This window comes from Gossypium raimondii, chromosome 2 (genome assembly GCF_025698545.1).
Source record: "Gossypium raimondii isolate GPD5lz chromosome 2, ASM2569854v1, whole genome shotgun sequence".
NCBI classification, from domain to species: domain Eukaryota; kingdom Viridiplantae; phylum Streptophyta; class Magnoliopsida; order Malvales; family Malvaceae; genus Gossypium; species Gossypium raimondii.
Genome location: NC_068566.1, coordinates 41,848,775 through 41,875,428, shown reverse-complemented (window position 1 = coordinate 41,875,428; position 26,654 = coordinate 41,848,775). Strand labels below are relative to the sequence as shown.

General features: G+C 33.1%; 4 protein-coding genes across 7 annotated transcripts; 1 reads left to right on the top strand and 3 right to left on the bottom strand.

Annotated features, from left to right (window-relative positions):
- The first annotated feature begins 2,331 nt into the window (after positions 1 to 2,331).
- Positions 2,332 to 3,835, top strand: LOC105788859 (ATP synthase small subunit 6, mitochondrial). 2 transcript variants are annotated; one of them, XR_001132179.2, is made up of 3 exons: positions 2,437 to 2,543; positions 2,654 to 2,696; positions 3,534 to 3,835. XR_001132179.2 is itself a non-coding variant. In XM_012615926.2 (2 exons), exons 1-2 carry the CDS (start codon positions 2,420 to 2,422, stop codon positions 2,698 to 2,700), a joined length of 171 nt encoding a protein of 56 aa, XP_012471380.1. In that variant the 5' UTR covers positions 2,332 to 2,419; the 3' UTR covers position 2,701. The 2 variants fall into 2 exon arrangements, 1 of the variants encoding a protein (XP_012471380.1); XM_012615926.2 differs by lacking the exon at positions 3,534 to 3,835 and having other exon boundaries at positions 2,332 to 2,543; positions 2,654 to 2,701.
- Positions 3,836 to 6,265: 2,430 nt separating this feature from the next.
- LOC105788858 (UDP-glucuronic acid decarboxylase 5) lies at positions 6,266 to 10,423 on the bottom strand. Of its 2 annotated transcripts, XM_012615925.2 has the most exons (13): positions 10,053 to 10,423; positions 9,836 to 9,956; positions 8,888 to 8,974; positions 8,685 to 8,772; positions 8,474 to 8,565; positions 8,333 to 8,397; positions 8,165 to 8,253; positions 7,857 to 7,934; positions 7,680 to 7,773; positions 7,400 to 7,466; positions 7,231 to 7,294; positions 7,074 to 7,114; positions 6,266 to 6,750 (listed from the first exon to the last, which is right to left on the bottom strand). In XM_012615925.2, exons 2-13 carry the CDS (start codon positions 9,923 to 9,925, stop codon positions 6,565 to 6,567), a joined length of 1,041 nt encoding a protein of 346 aa, XP_012471379.1. In that variant the 5' UTR covers positions 9,926 to 9,956; positions 10,053 to 10,423; the 3' UTR covers positions 6,266 to 6,564. The 2 variants fall into 2 exon arrangements, with proteins under 2 accessions (XP_012471379.1, XP_052483508.1); XM_052627548.1 differs by lacking the exons at positions 9,836 to 9,956; positions 10,053 to 10,423 and adding an exon at positions 9,196 to 9,265.
- Positions 10,424 to 16,579: 6,156 nt separating this feature from the next.
- Positions 16,580 to 20,473, bottom strand: LOC105788856 (uncharacterized). 2 transcript variants are annotated; one of them, XM_012615923.2, is made up of 7 exons: positions 20,361 to 20,473; positions 19,858 to 20,288; positions 19,595 to 19,749; positions 18,832 to 18,924; positions 18,123 to 18,379; positions 17,317 to 17,537; positions 16,580 to 17,171 (listed from the first exon to the last, which is right to left on the bottom strand). In XM_012615923.2, the coding sequence occupies exons 2-7, from the start codon at positions 20,155 to 20,157 to the stop codon at positions 16,809 to 16,811; spliced, it is 1,389 nt and encodes a 462-aa protein (XP_012471377.2). In that variant the 5' UTR covers positions 20,158 to 20,288; positions 20,361 to 20,473; the 3' UTR covers positions 16,580 to 16,808. The 2 variants fall into 2 exon arrangements, with proteins under 2 accessions (XP_012471377.2, XP_012471378.2); XM_012615924.2 differs by lacking the exon at positions 20,361 to 20,473 and having other exon boundaries at positions 19,858 to 20,354.
- Positions 20,474 to 22,864: 2,391 nt separating this feature from the next.
- LOC105788855 (ubiquitin-conjugating enzyme E2 7) lies at positions 22,865 to 26,573 on the bottom strand. Its single transcript, XM_012615922.2, has 6 exons — positions 26,506 to 26,573; positions 26,297 to 26,399; positions 25,806 to 25,903; positions 25,628 to 25,728; positions 24,516 to 24,593; positions 22,865 to 23,381 (listed from the first exon to the last, which is right to left on the bottom strand). Exons 1-6 carry the CDS (start codon positions 26,546 to 26,548, stop codon positions 23,304 to 23,306), a joined length of 501 nt encoding a protein of 166 aa, XP_012471376.1. The 5' UTR covers positions 26,549 to 26,573; the 3' UTR covers positions 22,865 to 23,303.
- Between the last annotated feature and the right edge of the window lie 81 nt (positions 26,574 to 26,654).

The window sequence follows — 26,654 nt, the reverse complement described above, 5'->3', positions numbered from 1 at the left end:
AGCTCGTTGGAACTAGTAATGAATTGCATTTAGAATCAAATGAATAGAAATGATAAAGTTAGAGAAATGGGTTACATTTAGAATGAATGTGGTTTCTCACTAAGTATGGAAATGACCTAAGAATTAATTCAAGTTTTTCGAATTATTATTTTCAAATAATTGAAGTTTGAAAATAGATTTAAATTAATTAGTCATTGTGAATCCATTGAATATGGAAATTAAATATATTTTCACATAGATTCCTTTACAAGAAAGTTGTCATAACTTTAACAAAATTAGAATTGGGTTGAGAAAATCATTTCATTGGAAAATTAATTAATTTAATAAACAATATTTATTTTGGGAAATAGAAAAAACATGTATTGGGTTGGATTAAATTATAAAGTGTTGAGTTAAAAGTTCAGAAAGTACATATAATTTGACCAATACAAGAGAAGCCCAAAAACCTTCATAACATGTATAATGTGGCGACAATCCTAGTATATTTAACTAGGGTGTGTCGTCCCTCTCTCCTAGTAAAACTAGGGACTATTTTTTTTATAAGATAAGTATTATTTGTATTCTACTAATTAAACCATGATTTTTCTATCTCTCCCTATAAATAGATGGCACTGGTCGAGTTAAAATAACAAAAATTTTCAATATTTTTATGCTACTCGAAAATAGTGAGAATTTATTTTTTAAGTATAAATTTTATTTTTTGAGAATAACAATTTTATCGGTTTCTATTAAAAGAGAGATTTACTTTCCTACTAAAAATAAGAAAATTGTTTCTGGTTTTTTGTTTGATTTGTGATTGTTTGAGCCCACACTTGAAGCGATTCGTGGTACGAGAATAGCGAAAAAGGTTGTTTGGTTGAAAACCGAGACGTTAAGGATCCGTCTCACACAAAGCACATATGCTTTTTGGGAAAAGATTATTGCTATAAATATAAAAAAATTGGTTCGGTTTTCAAAAAAATTAATTTTTCGTTGTGACAGAAAACCGTTTTTAAATTAGATTTTTTCCAATATAATCATAGGCACGTATCCTAGGATTCTATCAATAAGAGGTAGTTAAACCTAAATAGGCTCTTTGTTGTCTTGGAAGTGTGTTCACATTAGGATAGCATTCAACTCCAAGCCCGAGTGGTAGGTCCTATTTAAAGTGGGACGGGTGGTCCAAGAAGTCAATGCAGAGTCAATGATGTCTTTTGGGCTTGCCACATTCTTCTCGATTGAGGGATATAACATATATATTTTCCATATGTGTGGTTGGTAGGAAAGATGAAGAAAATTGAAAGAATTAGTAATTTGCTTTCTATCAATTGCTTGGTATAATTGAAAAATAAGAGGAAAGAAATAAAACTTTTAGAAATTTATAATTTTGAATTAACATACACCCTTTTTAAATTTTCTATCGTCATATCATCCCAATTTGGAAAGATTAGTTTTATGAGTTAAAATGAAAATGATTATATAATTTTTTTTTGTTTTTCAAGTTATATTGCCTATTAACCATACTTAAAATTTATTTCTTTCCACTTTTCCACCCATCATTCGCTTTTTCTATTTTTAGATAAACTACACAATTAGTTACTAAACTATGAATAAGTTTTCGTTTTAATCACTTAACTAAAAAAGTTACAATTCAATCATTGAACTATTCGAAAGTTTTCATTCAAGCCATTGAACTATTCAAAAGTTTTTATTTAAGTCACTAGACTGTTAAGTTTTTTTCTTTGAAGTTCCACTAGTGAGCTTTAAGCAACGATTCAACGATCTGTTTGGTGGATCAATGCCCATCAACGAGTAAAAAAAATACCTTAGATCCAAGTCGATTTGATGGTCATTGTTGGAGATTGGAGAAAAAAGTTGTTTGAATTTTGACTAGCAAATTTGTGACGTCCAAAGTTATTTCATGAAAAAACTGAACTGTAGAAGAGAATGGGAAAAAGAGCTTTCGATTGGCACAAACAGTGCGAACAAAGAAAGTCATATAACATTGATTTTAATAGCCCAGTGGCTTAAATGAAAACTTTTGAATAATTTAGTGACCAAATGATAACCTTTTTAGTTAAATGACCACAATGAGAACTTACTTATAATTTAGTGACTAATAGTGTAATTTACCCTCTATTTTCCTACTCAAAGCACACCTTATTAGTTGAATTCAAGGACCCATTAACGAGACAGACTTGATCCAGTGTGACTAAGCCTATCGGACACTAAATCCCAGAGGACCCAAACCCAAGCATCTAATCCTTCGATAGGCCTGATCTCAACAGACCTTCTGATCATCCAACGGCCATGATAAAACCATAAACTTAATATCCTTAGAAGAAAATACCATCTCCGCCTTCAAGACCTTGTTTATATCTACCAAAGTAAAAACACCAAGCAGCAAAGAATCAGAATAAAAAAAAAAAGCCAAAGGAAGATGAAGAGGTGGTTCGATCCATGGCCAGTGTTCTTCAAGAGAGAGTTCAATCGCACTTGGCCTTTCCTCGTTGGTTTCGCCGTCACCGGGACCATCATCACCAAGTTCTCCCTTGGTCTAACCGGTAACACATTTATTTATTCTTTTAAAAACTTCCGATTCATGATGTACGTATTTTCATACATCAGTAGATATGGAAATATACCGATCGACATTTGTTATTATTTTTTGCAGAGGAAGATGCTAAGAACTCTCCCTTTGCTCAGAAGCACAAGAGGTAATCAAACCCTAATTCCCGATTTATTATTTTTCATTTTTTTGTTAAATTGGATTGAACTGAACCAATGATTAAAGGCTTTGTGTGGTCCCTTTACATAGATTTTAGGGATTTGTTATTATTTTGGGACAGATCTGAGAATGGTGTTTACACTTTGAAGAGCTAATAGTTCCCCCCCCCCCCCTTCCCCCCTGTTAATTGGAATAATTTCCATTTCGAATGTAGCAACGTTTCAAAATTGTAGAAGCTACTGGGTTGTGTTCGATTTTGATGCACGAAACATTGAAAAATTGAAGTCTGTCTTTGTTTGTGATGCTTTTGATGTTTGAAAATGGAAACATTTATTTTTTCATTGTCTAAGCAAAACTGTATTTAAAAAAAGCACAATGAACTGTAAGAGTTTAAGGCAATTGATTATTTTTTATCAAGGGACTGAGTGGTATGCTTTGAAAATTAAAAGGTTTTATTAGTTATGGTTGTTTGGTTCTTTGTGATGTATTTCTAATATTCTTAACGACTTCTAGCATTGGTAGTTCTGAACCTGTAATAATCTTATTATACGTTACTACATTGCCACATCAATGGCCACAGAATAAGGGGTTTTAGGAAATCAATCTATAATTTGATGCTTCTCAAGGATTTTAACAGCATTGACTCGTAGGGCTCTGAAACATTGTCCTTTTTTCCTTTCCTTCAGAAAATGCTATGGTTTGAGCTTTTGTTTAATCCCGGACAGTTACATTTTCATGTTCTATCTTCCCTCTTTGGGAATGATAGATGCTTGAAACATGACCTGGAGTTGTAAATAATGGTTATTTTGTATTCTTTGTCATGCAGGTGATCCAACTGATTTCAAAAGCCTATATGGTATGAGAGGCTCAGTTGTTTTCCTTTTTCCTTTTCCCAATGAACAATGAAAATAACAGAAGACATCAGTTCTGAGTACACTTTATTTTGTGAATTATGATTTTGTCATCAATTAATGATTTTGCTTTGAATAAGGTTAAAACACCCTTCCAGTTAGTGATTATGTTTGACGCCCTTGATTCTGGGTTTATGATATTGAGAATCAAAACATGACAATTTGTGCCATTGTTTGCCAATTATTAGTTAATGAACTTAATGATGGTTAAGGATGAGTAGTAGCTTATACAGCTAGCTGTTGTAAGTGTATACGGTGCTCGGAGTGCTTGGATTAGAAACCATGGGCAACACTGGTGTAAACCATAGGTTAGAAGGTGTTGACATAGAGTTTCAACCACTTGATGAGTTGTTCAATTCTATTGATTTTTGATATAGACCTTCAAACATATTGTCCATCAAGTGTATCGATGTACTTACGAAAGAAATAAGGTCGTAATCGGTTCGTGCTTAGCTGAGCAAGAAGTTTGACTTGAAATTCGAGGGTTAAAGTTTGACTGGGTATTTGTGTGTTGGTTTGAAATTTTGATTTTTTATACTCAGTATGCCCACTTCCGAATTATAACTTCACTCAAGATTGATTCGACCCAAATTTGACAAAACAATAATCTAATTTGAATTTCAGTTTTTTTTTCCTTTAAATTTCGAATTAGATTTGGAAGTAAGAGTGTGAGTAGGGTTGCAAATGAGTTCAATGAGCAGTTGGGTGAACAAAAGTCGAGGTTTCTTTATTAAATAAAGAGTCAGTACTTTTGCATCGATTCAGAATTAACGTTGAAAAATACACTGTAAAATCTGATCTAAAACCCAGCATAATACCATACAAAATTAAGGGTAAACTCCGTATGTATTCATTGAAGTTTCTCTTTTACCACCAAATTATAATTTTTCTTTTCTTGATCACCAACTAGTAAATAGCTATTGACATAAAAACTTTTAAAATTGGCATAATAATAAATATAACCATCAATATTTACATAGTGTTAATTTAATCTTAATTTTAAAAATTTAACCCCAATATTTTATGTCAATTTACTCTTAATTTTTAAAATGTAATCCTTGATGTTTACACATTACCTATTTTATCCTAATTTTTACACGAAAATATAACACAATGCGCAATGTGTAAATTAGAAATAAAAACACATTTTAAAAAAAATTTTATATTTATTATTAAACTAGATATCCCCCAAATACAATGCATTCTTTGTACTTCAAACAAAGGAGAACTTGGTATCCTCTTAACGACAATTAACTCATTTTTTGTAGCTTGAGTTGGTTGTCATTGACGAAGCAAAATAATTTTTTTTTAGCCTTAGACTTAAATTCGGGTTGAACTTTAAAGAAATTGGATTTGCTATTTCTCAAATTTTGGGTTATTTTGTTTCTTCTTGTTTTTTATTTTTCCATTGAGTCGGACCAAGTGGTAGCACTTAATCTCTCTTATTTACCAACAAAATCCTTTGATGTTGGCTTTAGTGATCGATAATGCGAGTTCATTCATGGCTCTATCTGATTCTAAAAGTTGATGGTTACAAAGGCACTTTCGTTTCCCTTTTAATAGTGGGTTAATTGAATGGGTGACGAGGCTCTTTGTATTTGTCGGAGACGGTAATAACGATGATGACAATAACAAGAGTAGCTCGATTTAACTGACGTTGAACGATTCAAGCATGAATCTTATGAAATTGGTAAAGAGTGAAACGACGAAGATCGAGTCAATTCAACTGTTAGTTTCATTCTAACGATGAAGAATCATAGTATCAAGAGAAAAGAGTGAGAAAAGGTGAAATTATTATCTTAAGGTTTTGGGTGTTTCCAATTTTGGTAGATTTCTTATAGACTTAGATGATAGATTTTTTTAAGTTTTTTTAGGTGAAAGGGTCACAAAGAAAATCAAAAGTAAAAAGAAAAAAAAGAAAGAAAATCAAATTACACAATGTGTAAACATGGAGGGATAAATTTTTTAGAATCAATGGCTAAATTGACATTGTATAAATGTTAAATGTTAAAGTTGCTATTATGCCAATTTTAAAAGCTGCCACATCATTTGTTTTAGCCATTAAATGGCTGGTTGCCGAAACATGAAAAATTGAATAATTAGATGACTATTTTGTAACTTTTTATAGTTAGATAACAAAAAAAAATACTAATAATTGGGTGACTACCAATGTATTTTACCCTAAAATTAATAAATCAAATTTAAAATCGACTCAGAATCCAAAATAACATAATAAAATACAAAACATAACACAATATTTACCATTGTTGTCAAAAGCACTTTTTAAGAAAATAAAATATACGTTAATTAAGTCTTAACTCGATTGGCGTCAATTTTATTCGTTGATTGAGTCTTTGGCATTGGTATTGTTATCGATGCATGAGTTCAGGTGCGCTTCCTATTTTAAGAGTTGGAAAAAGACTATAGATAATTTTGAGTATTGTATAAAAAAGAACATTATTTCTGCTCTAAAACTAAATACAAAGAAAAATATATTTTATTTATAATTCTTTTAAGGAGCAAAATAGTTTGATAATTTTTTATTATTTAAAATCAAAGTTTGATTGAAGAGAACTAAACAACAGTAAACAAAGCCAAAGTCAGACTGTCAACTCATTGTTGTAAAGAGTAGGCCAAACATAGCATATATAACACAATCATAAAAATTTTTATTAATTGCTATAACAAACAAAATTCAAGGCAACAAACACCATTTATAAGCCCTGCCAAAATTAAAATAGTTTCATAAACTCTTCACATTTTGTGGGATACATTGGTTTATTTTCTATGGCATCATAAAGAACAAAACAAGGCAAAGGAGAGAGCATTAACTATATTAAATCACACAACATAAGCTCCCAGTTTCCCACCACAAGCACTGAAATCACCCAATCCAAAATTTCACCTTCTATATAATTTCATTAAAGTGCTTTTTTAAAAAAAAATTCAGTTCTCTTTGGAGACTCCGAGCCTCAACCTAAAATCCTCCTCCATTAGAGGAAGACCGTCTCGCAACTTCACTTTCGGCTCCCAACCTAGCAATTCTTTCGCTTTTGTGATGTCAGGTTTTCTTTGCCGTGGATCGTCTGGAGTGTTCTCCACCATCTTTATCTCCACCTTCGGATTAATAAGCTGCAATGATACACACCAGATAGGGTACAAAAACTTTCAAGACACATGAAAAAACCTAGAAAAAAAAAGCAGTACTTTGCATCCCCCATTCCTTTATGTCTCCATGTTTTCAGATTTTCGAACCCTCACTCTTTCACAGTATGGTATTCAAAACAAAATCCGAAATAAGCAGATATGCCCCAACTTCACGATGTTCAAAACAGATTTGAGCTACTCCCGAGTACTTTAAACAGACTATCTCTGTGTGTGTGTGTGTAAGGATGCGAAAACAGCAATGAAACCATGAAACTATGCGAAAACAGCAATGAAACCATGAAACTAACCTCTTTTACTGTCTCGGCAAGCTCAAGCATGGTAAATTCACCTAAAAGTGTACAAAAGGCACATAAAGCAGTAAGTGCATGAGAACGGACATAGGTCTCAGAGCTACCAGTGAATCTTAGACAAACATTTCATATAACACAAAGATTGAGGGATAACCTGGATTCCCGATATTGATTGGACCAGTGTTCTCCCCCTCCATGAGACGAATAAGGCCATCAACCTAGTCATTTATGCAAATGTTATACTTTAATTTATTATAATAGAGGGATATCATCACAAGGAATTAAAGCTAGTAAAATTGTTAAAATCCATAAGTAGAGCATACCATGTCAGAGACAAAACAAAAACTGCGAGTTTGTGTCCCCGGTTTTTGAACTGTCAGTGGTTCACCACTGCAAAGTGCAAAAGAGAAATGAAATGATAGAGAAATTGATTCAAGTGAAAATAAACTAGAGGGAAAGAATTTTTTTTTTTTCAAATTGATTAGAAGGTAAGAAAATTTAGGCAACAACCGTCTCCTAAAAGAGAAGTGAATGGGGACCTAATTGATAACAAAACTAAGAATAAAATGGAGAAGATATAGCGCATTAAAATACACTAATTACCGCAGTGCTTGAGCAATGAAATTGCTAACAACACGCCCATCATCAATGTTCATCCGTGGCCCATATGTGTTGAAGATTCTAGCAATGCGGATCTCTATGGAAAAGGAAAAATAGAAAAATGTCAAGACTTATGAAAAATAACAGGATGACATCATTCAGGAAACCAAGAAAATTTACCTATCCCATGCTGCCTATGGTAATCAAACATTAGGGTCTCAGCCACACGCTTCCCTTCATCATAGCAACTCCGAACCCCTATAACAAAAACAAGACGTTTAGTGCTAGAGTAATGTTGTCATAACATTATACATTCTGCAAAGCTGAACTCTATGTTCGTTGTATCTCCTAGGTTCAATTCCTCATTAGAATTTTGACAGATTTGAAAAGAAATGAAGTACTCTATCTTCCACGAGAAAAAAATGTATCATTGGAGGCTAACAGTCAATAAGACCAACAAAGCATAAATGCTTCCTCAATAGACTTACCGATTGGGTTCACATTGCCCCAATATGTTTCGGGTTGTGGATGGATAAGAGGATCTCCATACACTTCCGAAGTTGATGTGAGCAAGATCCTGAAACATAAATACCGATCAAGTAGAGCCAAAGAGAAGGGGCGCTCAAATAAATTGATAAAGAACTGCATTCCCTTACCTTGCTCCAACTCGCTTCGCAAGTCCCAGCATGTTCAGTGTGCCAATGACATTTGTCTTTATTGTCTATTAGAAACAAGAGTAAAAATTAATGAACTGCTCAGAAATATTTTAGAAAGAATTCCAAAACACCAACACCCACCTTCACAGGGTTGTGTTTGTAGAAAATTGGAGAAGCTGGACATGCAAGGTGGTAAATCTGATCGACCTCGACCAACAATGGCTCAGTAACATCTGCAAAAAAAGGAATATAGTTACCAGACATCTGTTAGACCTTTATGGTAATGAAAAAGGAACACATTGATGTTAAGAGACCCTGGAACAATAACAAGCTAAACGATATGAGAACCCACCATGACGAATAAGCTCAAATCTAGGATGACCGATCCATTTTCTAAGATTGTCCTTGGATCCAGTGAAGTAGTTATCAACAACAATCACCTAAATACAAGGTAGACATGAATAATGGTATAGAACATGATATTCGTGGTTCACCAGTCCAACACTACATTTCTAAACAAGGTAACAAAGCTTGGATATGATGAGAAAATCTAACCTCATTTTTCTCGTTTTCCATCAATTTGTCAACTAAGTGGGAGCCGATAAAACCAGCTCCTCCAGTAACCAAAATCCTCATGTTGGACTGTAGTAAACAGTAAAAAGGATAAGTCTTAGTGATATAAATGGAATGTAAATGAAAATAAAACATAATGCAACCGAAGAAACAAAAAGCTTATTACAAGATGTAATTAGATCAAGGGCATAAAGATCAAGAAAGTAATTAGATAAACAAGATCTCAGACAATATTCACATATCTAAGCTGAATTCGAAACATAATAATGGATCTATACTCGTGGAGCTACCTGTTCGGGAGGGGCAGCCATATTGAGATTCATCATCAAATTATCTGAAGAATGATTCTCAATAGATCTGAATGAATTGCTCTTGAAGGATTGTTTATTCTTATAATAACTCTCAGTTATCTCATGGCATTTAAGTTGAAAAAGACAGAAAATTACACTTCAAGAAATCAAAAGAAAAGAGGTCATTTTTGGAACATGACCTGCCACATGTACCTCCGATATTCTTCTTCGAATATTAACCGGATTATCCAACAATTAAACACATTTAATCAACTTGGTATAGTTTAGAGTGCAAATCAAGAAGAGATCCATGAAGCTAAGAGTACTGTCACCAACTGCTAGTACATTGTGATATAGCACATAATTTAATATGCTGAGGGACCATAGTAGCATACATTCTCTGCCCCCACTTTAAATTGCTCTCATTAAACCATTTTGCTTAGGCCATAATCAAAGGACTAAGCTCAATATAATTTCTTTTAACAAATTACATAATTCACACAAAAAAAGCAGCTACTCAGATGCAGAACATCAACATCATTCACTATCAATTAACATAATGAAAGAGAAAACTGCGTAACATATTTATTAAAATGAGCTGATACCATCATTTTAGTATAACATAAATAAATAAAAAGACCTGGAAAAACTTGGAAAAACGCAATGGAGATGGCAAAGGTGGTGGCTTTGAGGGTGTTTGTTGTTCCCCATTTGATGAATTTGCTGCCATTGCTCAGATCTCGCGACTTAAACTCAAAAACCTGCGAGAGAAGAGGGACTCGTTGAGAATTTTTTAAAAAATGAAAAAAAAAGGGGATAGAATTTGGACCAAGGATTTGAGAAACAAAAAAGAATACCTGATTCAAAATTTGCGAGATTGATCTCTTACTTAACACACAAAAACCTGGGATCGAATAGCGTTATTTATAGCTTCGAAAAAATGGTTCTAAAAACCGAAACTTTGTTCCACCAAACAAATTTCCAAAATAAAAAATAAAAAATTTAAATTGGGGAGCCTTCAAATTTACGAAAAGTGAGAGGTTTCAATGATAGCTCCTCGATAACAATACCAAAAACTACAGACCACACCAAACTGAATTCAAAGATTGAATTTTTAAAACTTAAAATACGAAAAAAAATAAAAATTGAACTAGTATATTAAATTTTCGATTTTAAACAAACGCGGCGATTTAAAGATAAAGGTTTTAATTAGTGTATTAATGGCAGCTGCCCTGCGTTGTGTTTGCTTTAGTGGGATGGGAGGTAACAGAATAAGAATATACGAGGGATTCTTTTAGGTCTAATTGTATCCCTGGTCCTTACATTCTTCATAATTTTAAATTTTAGTCCCCCTTTTTTCTTTTTCCTTGGAAATAAATAGTCTCTAATTTTAATTTCAATCGATCTGTTAATTTACTTTTTTTTTTTTTAAATCCCAATACTTATAATATCTTTAATTTTAAAATTAGAGTTTTTAATATTGAAATGATACGTATTTAAATCAATGAATTATCGAACATTAAAGAAAAAATACATGAAAAGCTTAAGAGAAAACTGAGAAAATAATTGAGGAAAAATCTATTCATTTTATTCAAAATACTCTAATCTCTCAGCATTAGAAGCAAGTCATATTTATACAAAGAGTTGAAGAGTGAATAACACTAATAATCACAAAGTATGGAGAAAATTCTTCATACTTTCACAAAGCTCCCAACGTCCATGAAAGGGAGAAGAAAGAAAGTTAGCACTTTATGTAATTTAGTTCTTTTCTATTAAATTCATTATTTTCACTTAAAATTCATGAAAATTTTCATAGTCACCAGAAAGAAAAAGTGAAATAGAGATTCCAAAAAGTTCGATTATCATTTTGGAAACGAGAAATTGGAGTTAAGAGAATTTAGAAAATCAAGGTATCAAGGCTTGAAGATGAAGATGGAAGTGTGAGAAAATATGGGTTAGTGAAGAAATTAGTTAAGAAATTAAGGTAAGTAGTTTAAGTTATTATGTTATATTTATTTTGAGTGTTTAATCGATAAGATATTATAAAAATTAATTTTGTACAATTAATTTTATGTTTTAAGTAAAGAAAATATTACGTTTATGTATGAAGTGAATGATGAATAACAATCGGATGAATGGTTTTAAGTGAATAACTAAAATAAAGTAAGTGTGAGTGGTTTAATTATGAAAATTTGTCATTCAAAATTTATTAGGTGTGAATGATGAACTGTGTATTTGTGATGTTGAAAGTAGTAAATATTTATTTTGAACATTATTTGGATGAGTAAATTGAAAATTATTTGTTAATGTGATTAATTTGATTAAAATTGAAGTAATGATTAAATTTTAAATTTGGAAAAATTTTGAAATTAAGGATTTAAATAGAGAGATCAAATTTTTATTTTTATGATAAGACTATAAGAATATGATAGTTAAAATATTGGAAAATTTATACTTAAATTAGGATGTTTTAGAATAAAAGGACTAAATTGAGAAATTTTAAAAGTTGAAATGTGGAAATCTGGAATTTTAATATCTTAATTGGTATGTATGATTTTTTTATTTGAAAAATTAGAAAAGAGAACATTATGTGATAAGAATTGATGGTATAGGGATTAAATTGTAAAAATTTTAAAATATGAAAATTTGAGAAAATCTGGGAATTCTGTGCTGTTTTTGGAAGAAGCAGATTTTGTTTTCAGGGCTAAAATCATAAAACAGTAAAATTGAACTTCAGAGACCAAATTGTAAAAACTGCAAAATTGAAATTTTATGAATTGTTCTGTAAAAATTTAATATTGAAAAATAGGGGTTGTTTAGTAAAATATGAAAATATAAAAGCGGAAATGAACAAAAAATTACATTAGTGGTTAAATGGAAAATTTGAGAAATTATTGAATTAAATATTAAAATAAAAATTATTAAGTAAAAAGTAAAGATAGAGAGAGAGAATTAAGTAAGAATAATAAGGTGAAGTGAATTATATATGAAATAGAATAATAAAGGAAAAATAAGGTATAGTTAGTATTATTTGGATGAGTAAATTGAAAAAATTAAACTAAATATAAAATTATGATGCATAAGCCATGAGGTTTTGGTATATGTGTTTCAAAGTTTCGATACATGAAGATTTCGAAATTAAAATGAATGGTAATCTAGTAAATGTTTGGATATTTATAAATAAGATACCAATATTTTTGTTCTATAAACTATAATTTGATCTAAAAATACTCTAGAAAAATAAATTAAGATTGCTGAGTAAAGAGTATTACACTCTTTGACAAAAAAGCAAGTCTAGTTCAACCATCTTGTATTTGCAGCTGCCATAGTAGACTTGTCCATGACTGAAACTTGTAACTCATTTAGCAATGATTCCAACCATAATGTATTTGCAGTAGCATAAGCAATGCTTCGATACTCGGCCTCAGCAGTTGACTTGGAGACAACCTGTTGCTTCTTGGCACACCACTGACACAGGATTTCCTCCAAAAGAAAAAAACAGATAATATCCGGTGGTTGAACGACGATCATCAAGATCAGACCCCCAATCCGCATTAGCAAACCCCACAACTGACAAACGAGAGGCTGGTTTAAACAAAAGAAGAACCACAAACAGCCATTTGAGAAGACTTCACTGCAGGAGGATGAAAATGATATAAACCATTATGTGTGTGCCCCTCCAAAAGCATGACCTTTGTCTTGATATCCTTAACAAAATAATGAAAAGGATGAAACTCAATGAAACCATCAGTATCAAAAGCAAACTGCGAAACGGATAGTAAATTCTTCTTAATACTGGGTACGTTAAGAACATTTTGAAGCCTTAACACTTTAGCATAAGAAGGAAAGAAGGCATAACCTATATGTTGAACTGAAACACCAGTACCATTTCCCACACCTGAATAAGTTGCAAACGTGTCCAAATCTGTGAGATCATTTGTCACATGATTGGTTGCTTTGAAATCAGGATACCACCCCTTATCTTCAGGAATAGAACCAGGAGTAGTTGCCATAGCTAACATAGGAGGCATGGATGAAAAAGGGTTCGGATGAGCTGGCATAGCCTGGTATATATGGAGGAGTGTAAGAATGATTAAAGACAAAGGCTGGAGAGGTCTGAGGACCAGGAGAACTATACTGTTGTTGACTGCCATATCCCATGTTGAAATTAGGAAAAAATGAAGGGGAAGATGGTTGTTTAGCAAACATGTAATGATTAACCATCATAGGTTGATACAGGCTACCACGCTAAGAATTAGGAGATCCAAAAGAAGACTGAGAAGGCTGACCACCATTAAAAGTATGATTGAATCTATAATAACACTTTTGCACAAGATGACCAAACCTGCCACACAACTGACATTGTGGTCGATTTGTGTAACCATAACGACCTCGACCACCTCAATAGTTACCTTTGAAATTACCTTTGCCGCCTCTAGAATTACTATAAACCTGTTGTTGTGGTTGTTGCTGCTGTTCAGACTCACCGGAGGGCTGACCAATAGAAGGAACCTATTGAGCAGTAGTTGGAGATGCAGATTGAGGACCTTGAGCACTTTTCACACCAGCTTGATGTTGAACAAGATTTACCTGTATGGAACTACTAATAACAAACTCTTTCTGCCTATTTTCACATTTTGTCAGCATATCAATAATTAAATCCAAGGATACTGTGTCTCTATTTGAAGAGGCAACAGCCAAAACTAATTCGAATTCAATAGACAAACCAGCAAGAATCACACTGACCTGTTCTTGTTCAGAAACATTACTGCCAGAAGCATTTAATGTATCACAAAGCAATTTGATTTTGGCTAAATATTCCTTTATAGTCAAAAGAACCTTCTTTTGGGAATGAAGAGTGTGCCTTAAATTTGAGATCTTGCTGCAAACATACAACTAATAGAACTCCATACAACAAAAGCAGTGCTTGAACCAAGCAAATGAGGCAAGATTTCATCAGAAACAGTAGAAAAATAACCATGATGCTAGGAGCTTATCTTGTTGTCTATAAAGAACAAAGGTTGAATTCTCAACTAACTGACTGCTATCTCTTTGAACAAACTGAGCAGGGATCTCTAGAGTGCCAAATAATATAACCATTCAAACCATAACCTTCTATGATCAAAGTTACTTGATATTTCCATAGCACGTAATTATTCTCATTTAATTTGACTATATCATGCTTTGGAAACTAATGCATAATAGATGTTGACACAATTGAACGTGATTACTAACTTAGAGAAGAAGAAGAAGTACCATTGCCTAGATTACCTGATTGAGGAACTTCATTTGAAGACTGAACTCCTGCCGGTAGATTTGCAGGATCTGCAAAATGCTTTGTCTCTAAGTTCACCATCGATTTTTATCACAATCTTGAATCACCATTGTGCACACGAGTTGAAAAGCAAGTGAATGGTGTTAAGCAATAGCTCTGATACCATGATTGAACATCAAAGAAACAAGAAAATACAGGAAAAGCTTAAAAGAAGACCGAGAAAATAACAGAGAAAAAAGATCTATTCATTTCATTCAAAAGACTCTAATCTCTCAGCATTAGAGATGAGTCATATTTACATAAAGAGTTAAAGAGTGAATAGCAATAATTCACTAAGTGGTTAACTAATTCTTTAACCAATTACAAATAATGATAAGCTAAGCTAACAGTTCATAACAGAAACTAGTTATTAGCTACAGTCACTAACAATGAATATTCATCAATAGAGTTATTAACTGGATTTTAATTTTAAAATCAAACAAATGTAAGGACCAAATTGTCAAAAATAAATTATATTAGGTACTAAAATTTGAAATTCCAATGCATGGAAAGCATGATTAGAATCCCCTTTTGACGTTAGTCAATGTTTGAGTTCTGCGTTTAAAAAATATTTATAACCTATTTCTAGATTTTGCATGCCACAAAGTGGCTGTAGTTTAGTGGTAAGAAGTCCACGTTGTGGCCGTGGAGACCTGGGCTCGTAATCCCAGCAGCCACAAACATGTTAAATACTTTTTTTCTCTGGGTCCTGGCGAATTGAAACGTCTTGATAGGGGAGGAAAAGAAAGTAAAAGCGATTCCAAGATTGTGGGAGAGCAATAAAAGCGTGTCCTTGTTAGGTGAAGCGAAAAGGGTTTTCCACTGCATGAAATGAAAATTATTAGCCCAACACTTATAAGTGATTATCTGATAATGAACAAGGAATTTCCGTCTTTATGCTAGCTTACGCTTTTACCCGATTAGCATGAGACATATGAAACCATAAACTCCCAAGCACAGAATTTCATCAAGGTCTCTTCTATTTAATGTTACTTTAATTTGTCTTGGATTATCTGATGTATCATTTTCTTTTTCTAATATACGAATTCTTTTACTAGAAAACAATTATATTGAATTATAATTAAATTAGATTAAATTCTTATATGAAAAGTAAATATTTTTCAACACAATTTTCATCTACAAAACTCGAGTTCATGATTTTAAGGAATATCAAATTTTTTTATTACTTAAGTTGTACAATGTATCATTATTCATCCACAAGACATCATTGTTCACTAAAGCAGTTATAACTTATAAGTTCACATATAAATAGTAAAGCTAAAACATAAACCATTTTGTCTTATTTTATATTGTTTTAAGTTAATCTAGTTTTTGTTTTCCTTTTTTTCTACATTACCTTAGAAATTTTATCATGTATGATCCTTCAATCATTTTCGGCCCATTTTCTTCAGTACTACTAAATAACTATGTAGAACACTAGAAAGGTAGTTTATTAAGAGATATCATACCAACTGATACTTAAAACATACAGCTTCCAATTATATTGATAAATTTCAACAGTTGAAATTTATCATATAAAAACTATGAAATTGTGTGAAAATACTTCAATTTGATATTAATGCAATTGAATCCATCCTAGACTCGTCAGATGCCAGACAACTTTGGAACAACAGAGGAATTAGATACACAAATATGAGGGGTTTTTTTTTTCTTTTCTTTGAACACTTATTTTGTACCATACCAAGGCATCTGTCACATTCTTCACAATCTATTCTTCTCTTGCAAAGACAAGCATATAAAAATAAATGGAATTCTTAAAATCAATGCTAATTCCAAGAGATCAGTGGCATAGAGCAAAAGAGAAAAAAATAAAGAAAAACAATGATGACATTTGTATACTGTACTTTGTGGCATATGAGATGTATCATCACAAAGACAAAAGCTTCATCTCTGTAATTATTTCCAGTGTGACCAGCTTTAAGGATTTTTTTTATCGATTATAACCAAGCAATATTCATTAGTTTGTTCCCACATTCCATGCTATTATCAATACATATTATAGCAAAGGAGGCAATAAAAACCAATAAACCATATTATGGGTAGAAAGAATTAAGAATATGACAATAACTTATTAACCTTATATAAAACTTCATATGGACAACGATATAGAGCTCCAACGATCAAAAGAACCTAGTTTTCCTAATACAGCATCAAATTTCAGGCAGAAAATATATAAACACAATGGGGACAATGGACACATTCAAACTATCAAACCACTCAGAGGCTTGAAAAAGAAAAGAACTGGATGGACTGTAATAGAAAGAGCACCACTTTCATCTTATTGAGATTGAAATTCAGGATCAGATAATCCTGCCATGACAGCTATAAGAACCCAAAACATGAGCAGACCTATTATGGCAGTTCTCAATACCTGGTCATAGCTCCAACTCGGGTCAATATCATCCTGACAAATCAGATCAAGTTCAGATGTATCCTCACTGTCACTAACACCTTCATTTGTCTGTAACTTGTTCAACTGGTCTATGCGTGGACGCTTCACATCCATACCAATATTTAAACATTTTGTGCATCTACAGTCTCCACCTAGATATGATGGGAGTGTCTGAACATTCTCCAAGAGAATTTTGCGGTACGTTTCTCCTCCAATTTTTAACTTTTTCCTTGTAGTTGGTTTCAAAACCTGAAAAAAGCCACAAATTGGTACACAAGAGAAAAAGAAGAGAACTGGACCCTCATCATATTTGACGCCAAAAAAAAAAAGAACAAGAAATGAAATGCAATGAGATATAACACATTCATGTTTTAGTCAAAGGAGGAAAGTTAACCTGAATAAAAGTCTGAGCAATGACACGAACAACTGGAGGAAGCCGTATAACAAATAAACAGCCAAGACGGTTGGGGTAGTGGTCTTGCAAGAGGGAAGAACATGATCTCATTACTTGCATGGGAATTTTGAAAGGGGATAATCCTTCACAGTCCACTAATACTGTAACTTCAGGATTCTCTGGACTAACTAAATACATGATTCCGTGCTCAACTTGAGATACTGCAGCAACAACCATTGCTCTTTATCATAACATCTTATACAGAACCAACTAAAAGGAAAAGAAAAGAATTGAGGCCAAAACATTGATTAATGACTTCAAAATTTAATCCACAGTGATGATAAGAAGATATGTTTTGTCTCGGATTGAGTTTCTTATAACAAGTGAAAGACAATAATTTTAGACTCCAGTATACATTTTGCCTACAGAAGTTAATTGAATTCCATAGATAAAATGCCCGTCCAGAAAAATAGATTCTTTTGGATAAAAATGTCAATTCTTTTGTTAAGGAAAAAGTCACTTGGCAAACCGAGAGGAAAGACAGCGCTGTAAAGGTATGAAAAAGCATCCATCTTGGTGGAAACAGGAAGTGGTACAGATGATCACAAGATTTTTGTTGGATACTCCTGCTGGATATTTCAGAAGGAAAAATAATTCTTTGAAAGAAACTTTCCCCAACAACACTATCTACAACTCATTAAACAAAGGAATTAAATATTTGAAACCAATAACAGAGGAAGTCTCATTAAATTTCAAATGGCAGCAAAATGGAAACGTAAACAGCACTACAGGGGCTAAAAACATACTGACTGCCTGAGCAAAACGAGGCCTGTCATGAGATGGCAAGCAGGAGCAAGCTAGCCCAAGCCGTACTATGAGACAAGGTCGGTGCATGAGATCATATCCATGCCAGAATACCATGTTCGCCCATGTCTCAAGCTCTTCTGGAGAAAGAATTCTATATGTCTCCCTCCATTTGATTGTCTTTTTAATCGATGATAGGAAAACTACAAAGTCACCATTTGCAGCTGTATAAAATCTACGTAGATCTTCATAATTGATTCTGCATAAACACTACTATGTCAAGGTCTGCTGCAAGGAAGAAACAAAGCAATTCAAAAACGAATATGCATATGCCAAAACAAGGAACAAATCCCAGAAACATAGTTGGATGCCACCCTGAAAAATTTGCAGTTAAAACTTCTATAGAAGAAGTTAACATTTGAGAGAGGTGAAGAAAACTAAAGTTAATCATCAATTATTAGTAATGAATAAAAGGAGAAAGAGCAAACAACCTGATGATGAACTTTAACTCTAGTAACGAAAGAAGTTTATAACTCATGTCAATGCGGGGTTCTGGCACTTGAATACATGAGGATTGCAAATTGATTAGCCATTTTATTTCAGCAAGATCATTTATAGGGGGGAATTTGTAATGTGGTACATTTCTTGCAACCAAAAAAAAACCAAATAAAATATACCATACATGCATTCATGTATAGAAATCATCATCACCTCTCTGGTAAACTAATTCCTTGATTTTCCAGCTCCTTGTGGAGTTTACCCAACCAGCTTTCACACTCCAGATTTTGGGAAGCTTCATGATTACTGATTCAGCAGTTTACACAGACTTGAAGAGGTTAGTAAGCAAAGATCATTAGTGCAGACATCCACAAGTTCCTAGTAGAAACAGTAACAGATAAATGCACATAAAGTTGTCACTTGCTAGTCAACTTGAACATCAAATTGCTTGAAACGTGCAAACCCATGATATTTAAAGGGGAAGTCTGGCCTAATCATATTCAACATGACAAGTAATGATTCTATTTGGTACTATTAGAATATAAGAAAACCAGAAAGATAGTCTCATGAGCAGATAAATTAATCAGAATTGAAGTGGATAGAGATGGATCGAATCTGAACTATGGAACCAATCAATGGTATAATATTAGTTACTAGCAATTCTTCATGTTTAGGAAAATTCCACGATCTATGTGTAGGCATGATAGAGTTTGCCTTTATAAATACTTCATTTTTAGGTTCAATCTAACCCAACTTCTCACTCTGCAGCATCAGTCGATTACAAAGTCAATCGAAGCTCCTAAGATCAGATTATGAGTGACAGTTTTTTAAAGATTACTGAAGCTCCATTCCTATTTTAGATTGTGCCAGTGCAAAATTAGTGTCCATTCAAGATTGACACGCCAACACAAAAACATAAAAGCCCCACCCCCCCCCCAAAAAAAAAAAATCTCATAGACTTCATTGCTTGGGTTACCTTGCATCCAAGGCCGGCTGCAAAGAGGGTTCCTCGGAATGCGATTCTGTATTCACCAGAGGACCACTTCTACGCACCGAGGCTTCGCCAACTAACTCTTCTTGATCAGAAAGCGATGTCGCGATTGAAAGCACCAATAGCGGCCTCGACAACATCTGGAACAAAGTCAATCATTTGTTAAGAATAAGACCTTTAATCATAAATAATTCAACCTAGCAATTAACTGAAAAATGCAGATTTCTACAAAATTGTAAAGAACAAACCTGCATTCCTTTAACCAAACCCTTAAAGGGAACCCATTTCTGGAAAAAGTTAAAGGGCGGATAGCAAATAACTTGCAGAGCCTGAAAACCGCGCCATAAAAAGGGACACTTGGCCTTTGAGACCCGCCTAACTGTTTCTAATGCAGCAACTTTGAGCAAAAATATCGCTACATGACCTGCTGCACCCTTAACATTTCTACGATTCCTTATCGCAGTTATTTGCCTATAACTACTCCTGGGAAGTGCTTTGGGATTTGAAGAAACTACTAAACTTCCTTTATAACCTTTTTTCTCTTCCATGGAAAATAAACACTTTTTTTTTCCGGAGAAACCTATGAAAACTTCACATTCTCAATTAATTAGATCAAAACCAAAAGAGTAAGCTCTAACTATTCAAATCTCGCTGAATTTTATCCTAATAAAAAATCAACCTGCAAACAGATAGGATCTGAAATCAGGTATTAGCAAACAGATGGACATTAAAAGAGGGGGGGTGATATTACCTCAAAATCTCCATGAAATTTTGGTTTTTGGTGGATTTGGTGCTTAGGAAGTGATGTGACAGTTTTTATTTTTTTACTTGTTTTAGGGTTAATTCACCAAATTTCCTCAAACTATTGCTCTTATTCTGAACTGGTTGCTAAGCTTTGAAATGTTCTATTTGAGTCCTTGAATTATCAATATTGTATCCATAATGTCCTTCCATAAGTGTAGAGGTCAATTTAGGTGCTAAATACAATACAATAACAATCAAACCCTAAAACTTTTTTTTCAAGTTGTTTGCTTATTCTATTTTGTTTTGCCTAGCGATAGTACCAGCCTTCAGACGACGGGATATCACCTGCCTTTTTTTTTCCTCCTATCAACCTTCTATTTTTTTCTCTTCATTCCATGTGCCTTCTCTCTTTTCGGTTTGCAGATCTATTTTGTGAGTATCTTTATTATCTTCATAAGTTGTGATGGACAGATAATGGTGTTTGTCGTTGCTAAAACTCCACCAGCCACCAATAATTTTTTATTTGTTTCTATTTTGAAAGGGTTTTGGAATAATAAATAATTTTATGAGTCGATTTGGACTCGTGTTGTCTTAGGTTTTATGTATTTTTTTTGTTTGTTTTCTATTATTTAATAAGTCTTCACTTTTAGTTGTTTTTGTCTGCTCTTGTAGCACGTTTTTTAATCTTATGCATGTAGCATTTGCTTTTGCAAGTGATTTTAAGGAGGATTTTGTCGTGGTTCTCTCCAATTTGGTGGATGCTCGGTTCTTTTGTAGAACATTGCCTATCGTTTTAGTCCATCTAGGGCTGATTTCATTATTGTATTAAGTGATTCTAATTACTCTAAATATGTCGTGCTTGAGTTGTGACAATGTCAATTGCCAACATGCCATAATGTTGATTTGATATTAAGGTTAAAGCCTTTGTTCTGTTGATGGAGCTTGTCCTTCAACTCCTACAATGGTTGGGTTTTTTTTTTCGGTAGAATTATATAGTCTCGTTCATGAAATGAACTAATGAATTTTTTTTTAAAAAAATCGTTAAATGGTAGTTTTAAACTGATTTAGAGCATATTTAAAATATATAGATTAAACGACAAACAATTGTGCATCTAGTTTGAATATTATGTGTTACAAAACATAAATGGAGGGAGGATCCTAACGGGGGTTAGGGGGTTTGGCCCCCAAACTTTTGAGAAAATCTGATTTTTACCTTGAAATTTTTAGAAAATTTTAATCAGGCCTCCTCAAATTTTTAAAAATTATCATTATACATTTTAATTTATTTGACAATTTTAATTAAGCTATCTTAAAATATTTAAAAAATATCATTAATCTCATTAGAAAAACCCTAATTTTTTTAAAACGTTCTCATTGGACTCCTAAAATTTTTGAATTTTTTACTAGGCCCTCCAAAACTTAATCTTAGGACCCGTCATTACAAATAGTTTCAATAAAATTTAGAAAAGCTATTTTATTTTTTACTATGTTGATCTAAGTTATCCATATGATAGGTATACACAATGTGTTTCATGTTTCACATCAAACTTGAGTGAAAGACTAATGCTAATATTCAATTTAATGGTTAAGCTGAGAGAAAGAGTTTATTGATATCATATGAATATTCTGATGACTTCAATTAGAATGTGTTGAAGTTTGAGAGCAATTTAAAATTTTAGATCATGGTTTAAGGATCTCTAGTGGAATTAATCCTTTATTTATTACAGCGAATAATGGAGTTTGGGCTGGGGGGGGCACTGCACGTGATTATTAGGCCAACGACAGCTCAATTGTGCGGCACGTGTACGGTATTTACGTAAAGAAAGATCTCTAAGTCAAACGGGGAGCTGAGCGGTTCATTAATTCACGGACCTTATTACGAGTCTGGATGCTAAGCCAACGGGTGTGTCTTGCTCAGTCTTGTTGGAACCGGATGGATCGAATAAATCAGTTTCTCAATGGACGGTCTGGAATCACTAAAAAATTGAAAATCGATTTAAAAATTAATTGTTGAACTAATTTATATTTTTTAATTAATTTTAATGATTTATTTAATTATTGTTTGAAAGGTTCATTAATAAAATCATTGTAAATAAGATCATTTGAATATCTTATGATACAATTATATACATCTTAATATCATATTTAAAATTTGAAAGCAATTAATTCTGTTGGCCCAAAAAAGTGAGAGGGCCAATGAAACAATCAATGTAAAGTCAAGGTTGGTACAGGTGAAAGAGACTTTGACAAGCTCTCTTCTTGAACACCTCTATCAAGCGTGATTTACGCCGTCAAACTCAAACCCAGACCTCAAAATTTGAGTCCATCTCAACATCAGCCACCAAGACCAAAAACCAACAACAATAAAAAAATGACCGGACCCAAATGACAGAAATCTGAAGCCTCAATTCCTTACTCAAAATGACAGAAATCGGAAACAACGCAAACCTGAAACCGTTTGATCAGAGATGGTCTAAAACCAACTTGACCCAAGTCTAATTCGCACCCATCTAAGAACAATGGTTGGAAGTACACATCCAACTCAAGCTTGAAGAGAAATTAAAATACAATGGTGGAGTTTATTGATCTAAAAAGGTAGTAATAAGATCAATGAAAGCATCAAAGACCAGACAAATTGTCCACCCAAGGAAGAGACACCTGACAAATGACCATTTCATGATAAAAAAGCGGGACTCAACAAGAACGTTTGCCAACAAACACTTACCAAAAAACGCTTTTGAATACCGGGAAACTGTTTTCAGAGTAATTACATTACTCCAGTCAAAACCAAAACAAAAAAAGGGAGAGTTTTTAAGTAAAGTGTTGAGATTTTTTCATATGGCATTCTACAAGGACACTTGCAGTGTTATCGACCAAAGCTCCCCACAGAATCAATTGAAGGCATTCCCTGGGTACTCAAATATTGTCGAGAAGAAGCTGCGGCAATGGATCATAACATTTCTTGGGACCGTCTCACGCAGCGGCTAACCTTCCTCTTGAATTCATCTCTTGTCTCTCTCCATTCTTTCTGCAAATACACACATAATAATAAAAAAAAAGGAATGTTGATTGTATGAAAAAGAAAAATCATAGTTTTGATTCTTTGGTCCGTCAAAAATAGTAAGACATCAATGTCAAACATGTTTTAAATTCGATCAAACTATAGTTTGTCACTCTACCATGATGAAATTTGAGATTTAATCATTCTACTTTAATTTAGCATAATTTGATCCCGTCCAAATTGATAATAGTTACGGTTGCCTTTGGCATGAAAAATGGAAAGAAGACAAATTAGTTTATTTTAGTAAAATTTATAATTAGAACAATTTATTTAGCAAGTGTTTTATTGCAATTAGAAGTCCTTAAATTATAGTTTCTGATCCAACATGAATAAAACCCTATATACCTTCTATTCAAGAGAACAATTATTAGTAAAAAAATAGGACAAAATTATTTTAATTTAGGTTTAAGACTCTCTTCCTAATGAGTCTAAGGTTGGGAACTTTGGGAACTCCCTTCGAAGAATTTAAGGTTATGAGCTCCAATCGATTAGTTCCATAGGGACCATAACAATATAATTGTGTTCATAACTGTTAATTGATAACAGTGTTGATAATGTTAACAGACTAATGGAAATTCCCTGTCACTACTTTAACTGCAACAGTGAATAGCTTTATCAATTTGGAGGTACTAATAATATTATAAAAGTAAAAAGACCAAATTATCCCAAATTAGAGTGAAAAATCCCAAATTCCAGCATAGTAAAGGGGCTAAAACATAATTAAACCTTTTGAATTCACTACCTCACATGTGAAATCCTATCATAGAATTATGCTAGCCACCACAGATGTGATAAGGGAACGCAAACCATAGATGAAGACTTATTGAGATGAAAGCACAAGTGCATGTTAGAACACCATACAATCTGAATACTCATTTTAATTGACCATTAGCTGACATGAGCTTAATTCAATAAGCTTTTAACGAAAGTTTCATCATACTAGCCCCTTAGGACATATGTTAGTTTACATCAAACATTATGCAGAAATTAATTAGCCATACTGAATGTAATGAGGTGGCCACCAGAATATCTAATAAGAAGCAATAAATTAAAGAACAAAGAAGCAACGAAAAGGAAACATATGAATCAAGAATCACTTACTGCAGCTTCAACATTCGCAGGGGATTCATCGTTAGGGCTGGAAAGCATTGATATGATACTCAAAACAATACTTTCAACCTGCCAAATAGCAAGAATATACATTTGTTAATGCACTACCAATAGAGTAGGGCAAAAAATGAGGGAAAAACAATAGTGAGGAGCACGTTGAGAAAACATTTCAAACTAATGAATACAACACTTTAAATCTCCACATCATAAACAGATAACAAAAGGCTTTGAGACCATAATCAAACCATGAGAACTGATAACCACAAGACAAAGCAATGCACCTTAGAAAAAACATTTGGATCAATAATGAGATGAAAGAACAGGAAATAACAATAGAGACTAAATTGTTTTATAACTTGAAACTTTCGACGGTTCCTCAACTAAACAGTCTATCTGAAACCGATTTTGTGTACATGAACTTTTTACTCTGTTTCATCCAAATTTAAGCTACCCACACGACTTACAATTTATATCCGTGTTCTCTTTCCTTCTTATATTGTTTTTCCTTCCAGATATCTTTTACCTTTAACATTGTTCTTCATTTGTTTCATTCATGTTATTATCTTTTTAGGTCCACACATCACATGATCAGTCCATTCTATGTCATCCTTATGTCATCCTTATTTTTATCAATAATTCTTTTTAACTGATATAATCACCATCCTTTGAAAGAAGAATGTCTCTCGAGTCACTCACATTTATCCAACACCAAATTAATTTTACACCTCTAACTCTCAATCACCTGATAAACTTAAGCAATCAAAATTAATCATCTTACAGTCATAAAACATTCTGACCACATTCCCACAAAAAATATCCCCTTCAATCCTTAGTTCTAGTAAGAATAAATCATTGAATATTAGCATTCAGATTCATATAAATTTTGGTTTCTAATCACATGCATATTTCTTACTATTTCCAGGAAATATAAGAGCTGTTTCCTATCTTCATTTGTTGCCTGATAAAAGAATACTACTTGATTGCAATCAAGTATAACTCAAGAGAAAATCTGAAATCTACCGCACTATGAATTCAAATGTTATTAGCACTTGAACAGGCACAAAAAAAAAAATTGACAAACAAATGACACTTCATAAACATACTGTATGGACTGGCATCCAGCGCTCACTTGCAAGCTCATAGCCATTTGGATCATCACCCGGAGGATGAAGAATTGATATGCAAACACGCCCATCAGGATAAACTGCAACACACATAAAGATGGGTTTAGTTATTGCATCACATAAAGGCAAGTGAGAAGTTGAAGAAACAAAAGTATACCATTAGGATGCCAAATCTCTGATGTAAATTTGACTGTTGGAGGGCTGTTTGGATAATTTGGTGGAAAACTCATGATAGCATTGAAAAATCCCCCTTCACTGAAATTAGAACATTTACGTTAAGGAACTCTAAAAGTAAACATAAATTAGAAATATATATATATTCCCCAGACGAGAGATATTAAAGAAATTATTCCCAGAGCAGCATACACCATAAGCAATTCCACGAGAACTCAATCCAAAGTCAAGATTACTCGAGAGTAGCAAACTAAATGGTTGAGCAAGCTACAAAGCAAAGATTAGTCAATCTAATGCCAACATTACTAAAGAACAGCAAAAAACCATAACATCAGTTCATGATCCAATGTCAAGAAACAAAACCCACATCGAGAATCCATAATAAACACTAAATTTCAATTCAAGAAACAAACTTTACCCCCCAACCACCTCCCCCCCCCCCCAAAAAAAAATAAAAAGAAAAGAAAAACTTACTAAAGAGTATCAGGAGGTCCAATAATTGTTACACTCCATTCAAAGATATTGTTCTCATCGACCAATCCAGCCGAGAACCCATCAACCGGATTCTTACAAAGATCTGCAAAAGAAAAGATCAATAAAAAACCCGATTCAAACCAAAACCCCAAAAAAGATTCATATCAAGAATCTCTAATTGAAAACGATCGAAGAAGAAAAAGAGCTACCTTTGAGCTGTTTTTGAAGGAGGAGGCTGGCTTGAGATGCCATGTAAAAGATGAGAGAGAGAGAGAGAGAGAGAGAGAGCTGAGAAAAAGCTCTGGGATTTCAAGATAGGAAAAGTAAAAGAAAATTTATAAGCAGACACTCCGTTTTA

Bases quoted from the DNA above. Each gene is read 5' to 3' on its own strand.
- LOC105788859 (XM_012615926.2), top strand. From the start codon at position 2,420: ATGAAGAGGTGGTTCGATCCATGGCCAGTGTTCTTCAAGAGAGAGTTC. The intron at 2,544-2,653 runs GTAACACATTTA...TATTTTTTGCAG, and splicing joins GTTCTCCCTTGGTCTAACCG to AGGAAGATGCTAAGAACTCT.
- LOC105788858 (XM_012615925.2), bottom strand. From the start codon at position 9,925: ATGGCAGCAAATTCATCAAATGGGGAACAACAAACACCCTCAAAGCCA. The intron at 8,773-8,887 runs GTTAGATTTTCT...CCTTGTATTTAG, and splicing joins TGGAAAACGAGAAAAATGAG to GTGATTGTTGTTGATAACTA. The intron at 6,751-7,073 runs GTTAGTTTCATG...GTATCATTGCAG, and splicing joins TTGCCGAGACAGTAAAAGAG to CTTATTAATCCGAAGGTGGA.
- LOC105788856 (XM_012615923.2), bottom strand. From the start codon at position 20,157: ATGGAAGAGAAAAAAGGTTATAAAGGAAGTTTAGTAGTTTCTTCAAAT. The intron at 18,925-19,594 runs GTAACCCAAGCA...CTGCTGAATCAG, and splicing joins CAGCCGGCCTTGGATGCAAG to TAATCATGAAGCTTCCCAAA. The intron at 17,538-18,122 runs GTATGTTTTTAG...TTGTTGCTGCAG, and splicing joins TCGTTTTGCTCAGGCAGTCA to TATCTCAAGTTGAGCACGGA.
- LOC105788855 (XM_012615922.2), bottom strand. From the start codon at position 26,548: ATGGCATCTCAAGCCAGCCTCCTCCTTCAAAAACAGCTCAAAG. The intron at 25,904-26,296 runs GTAAGTTTTTCT...TTCTAATTTCAG, and splicing joins GGACCTCCTGATACTCTTTA to TGAAGGGGGATTTTTCAATG. The intron at 23,382-24,515 runs GTAAGTGATTCT...GTGTATTTGCAG, and splicing joins CTGCGAATGTTGAAGCTGCA to AAAGAATGGAGAGAGACAAG.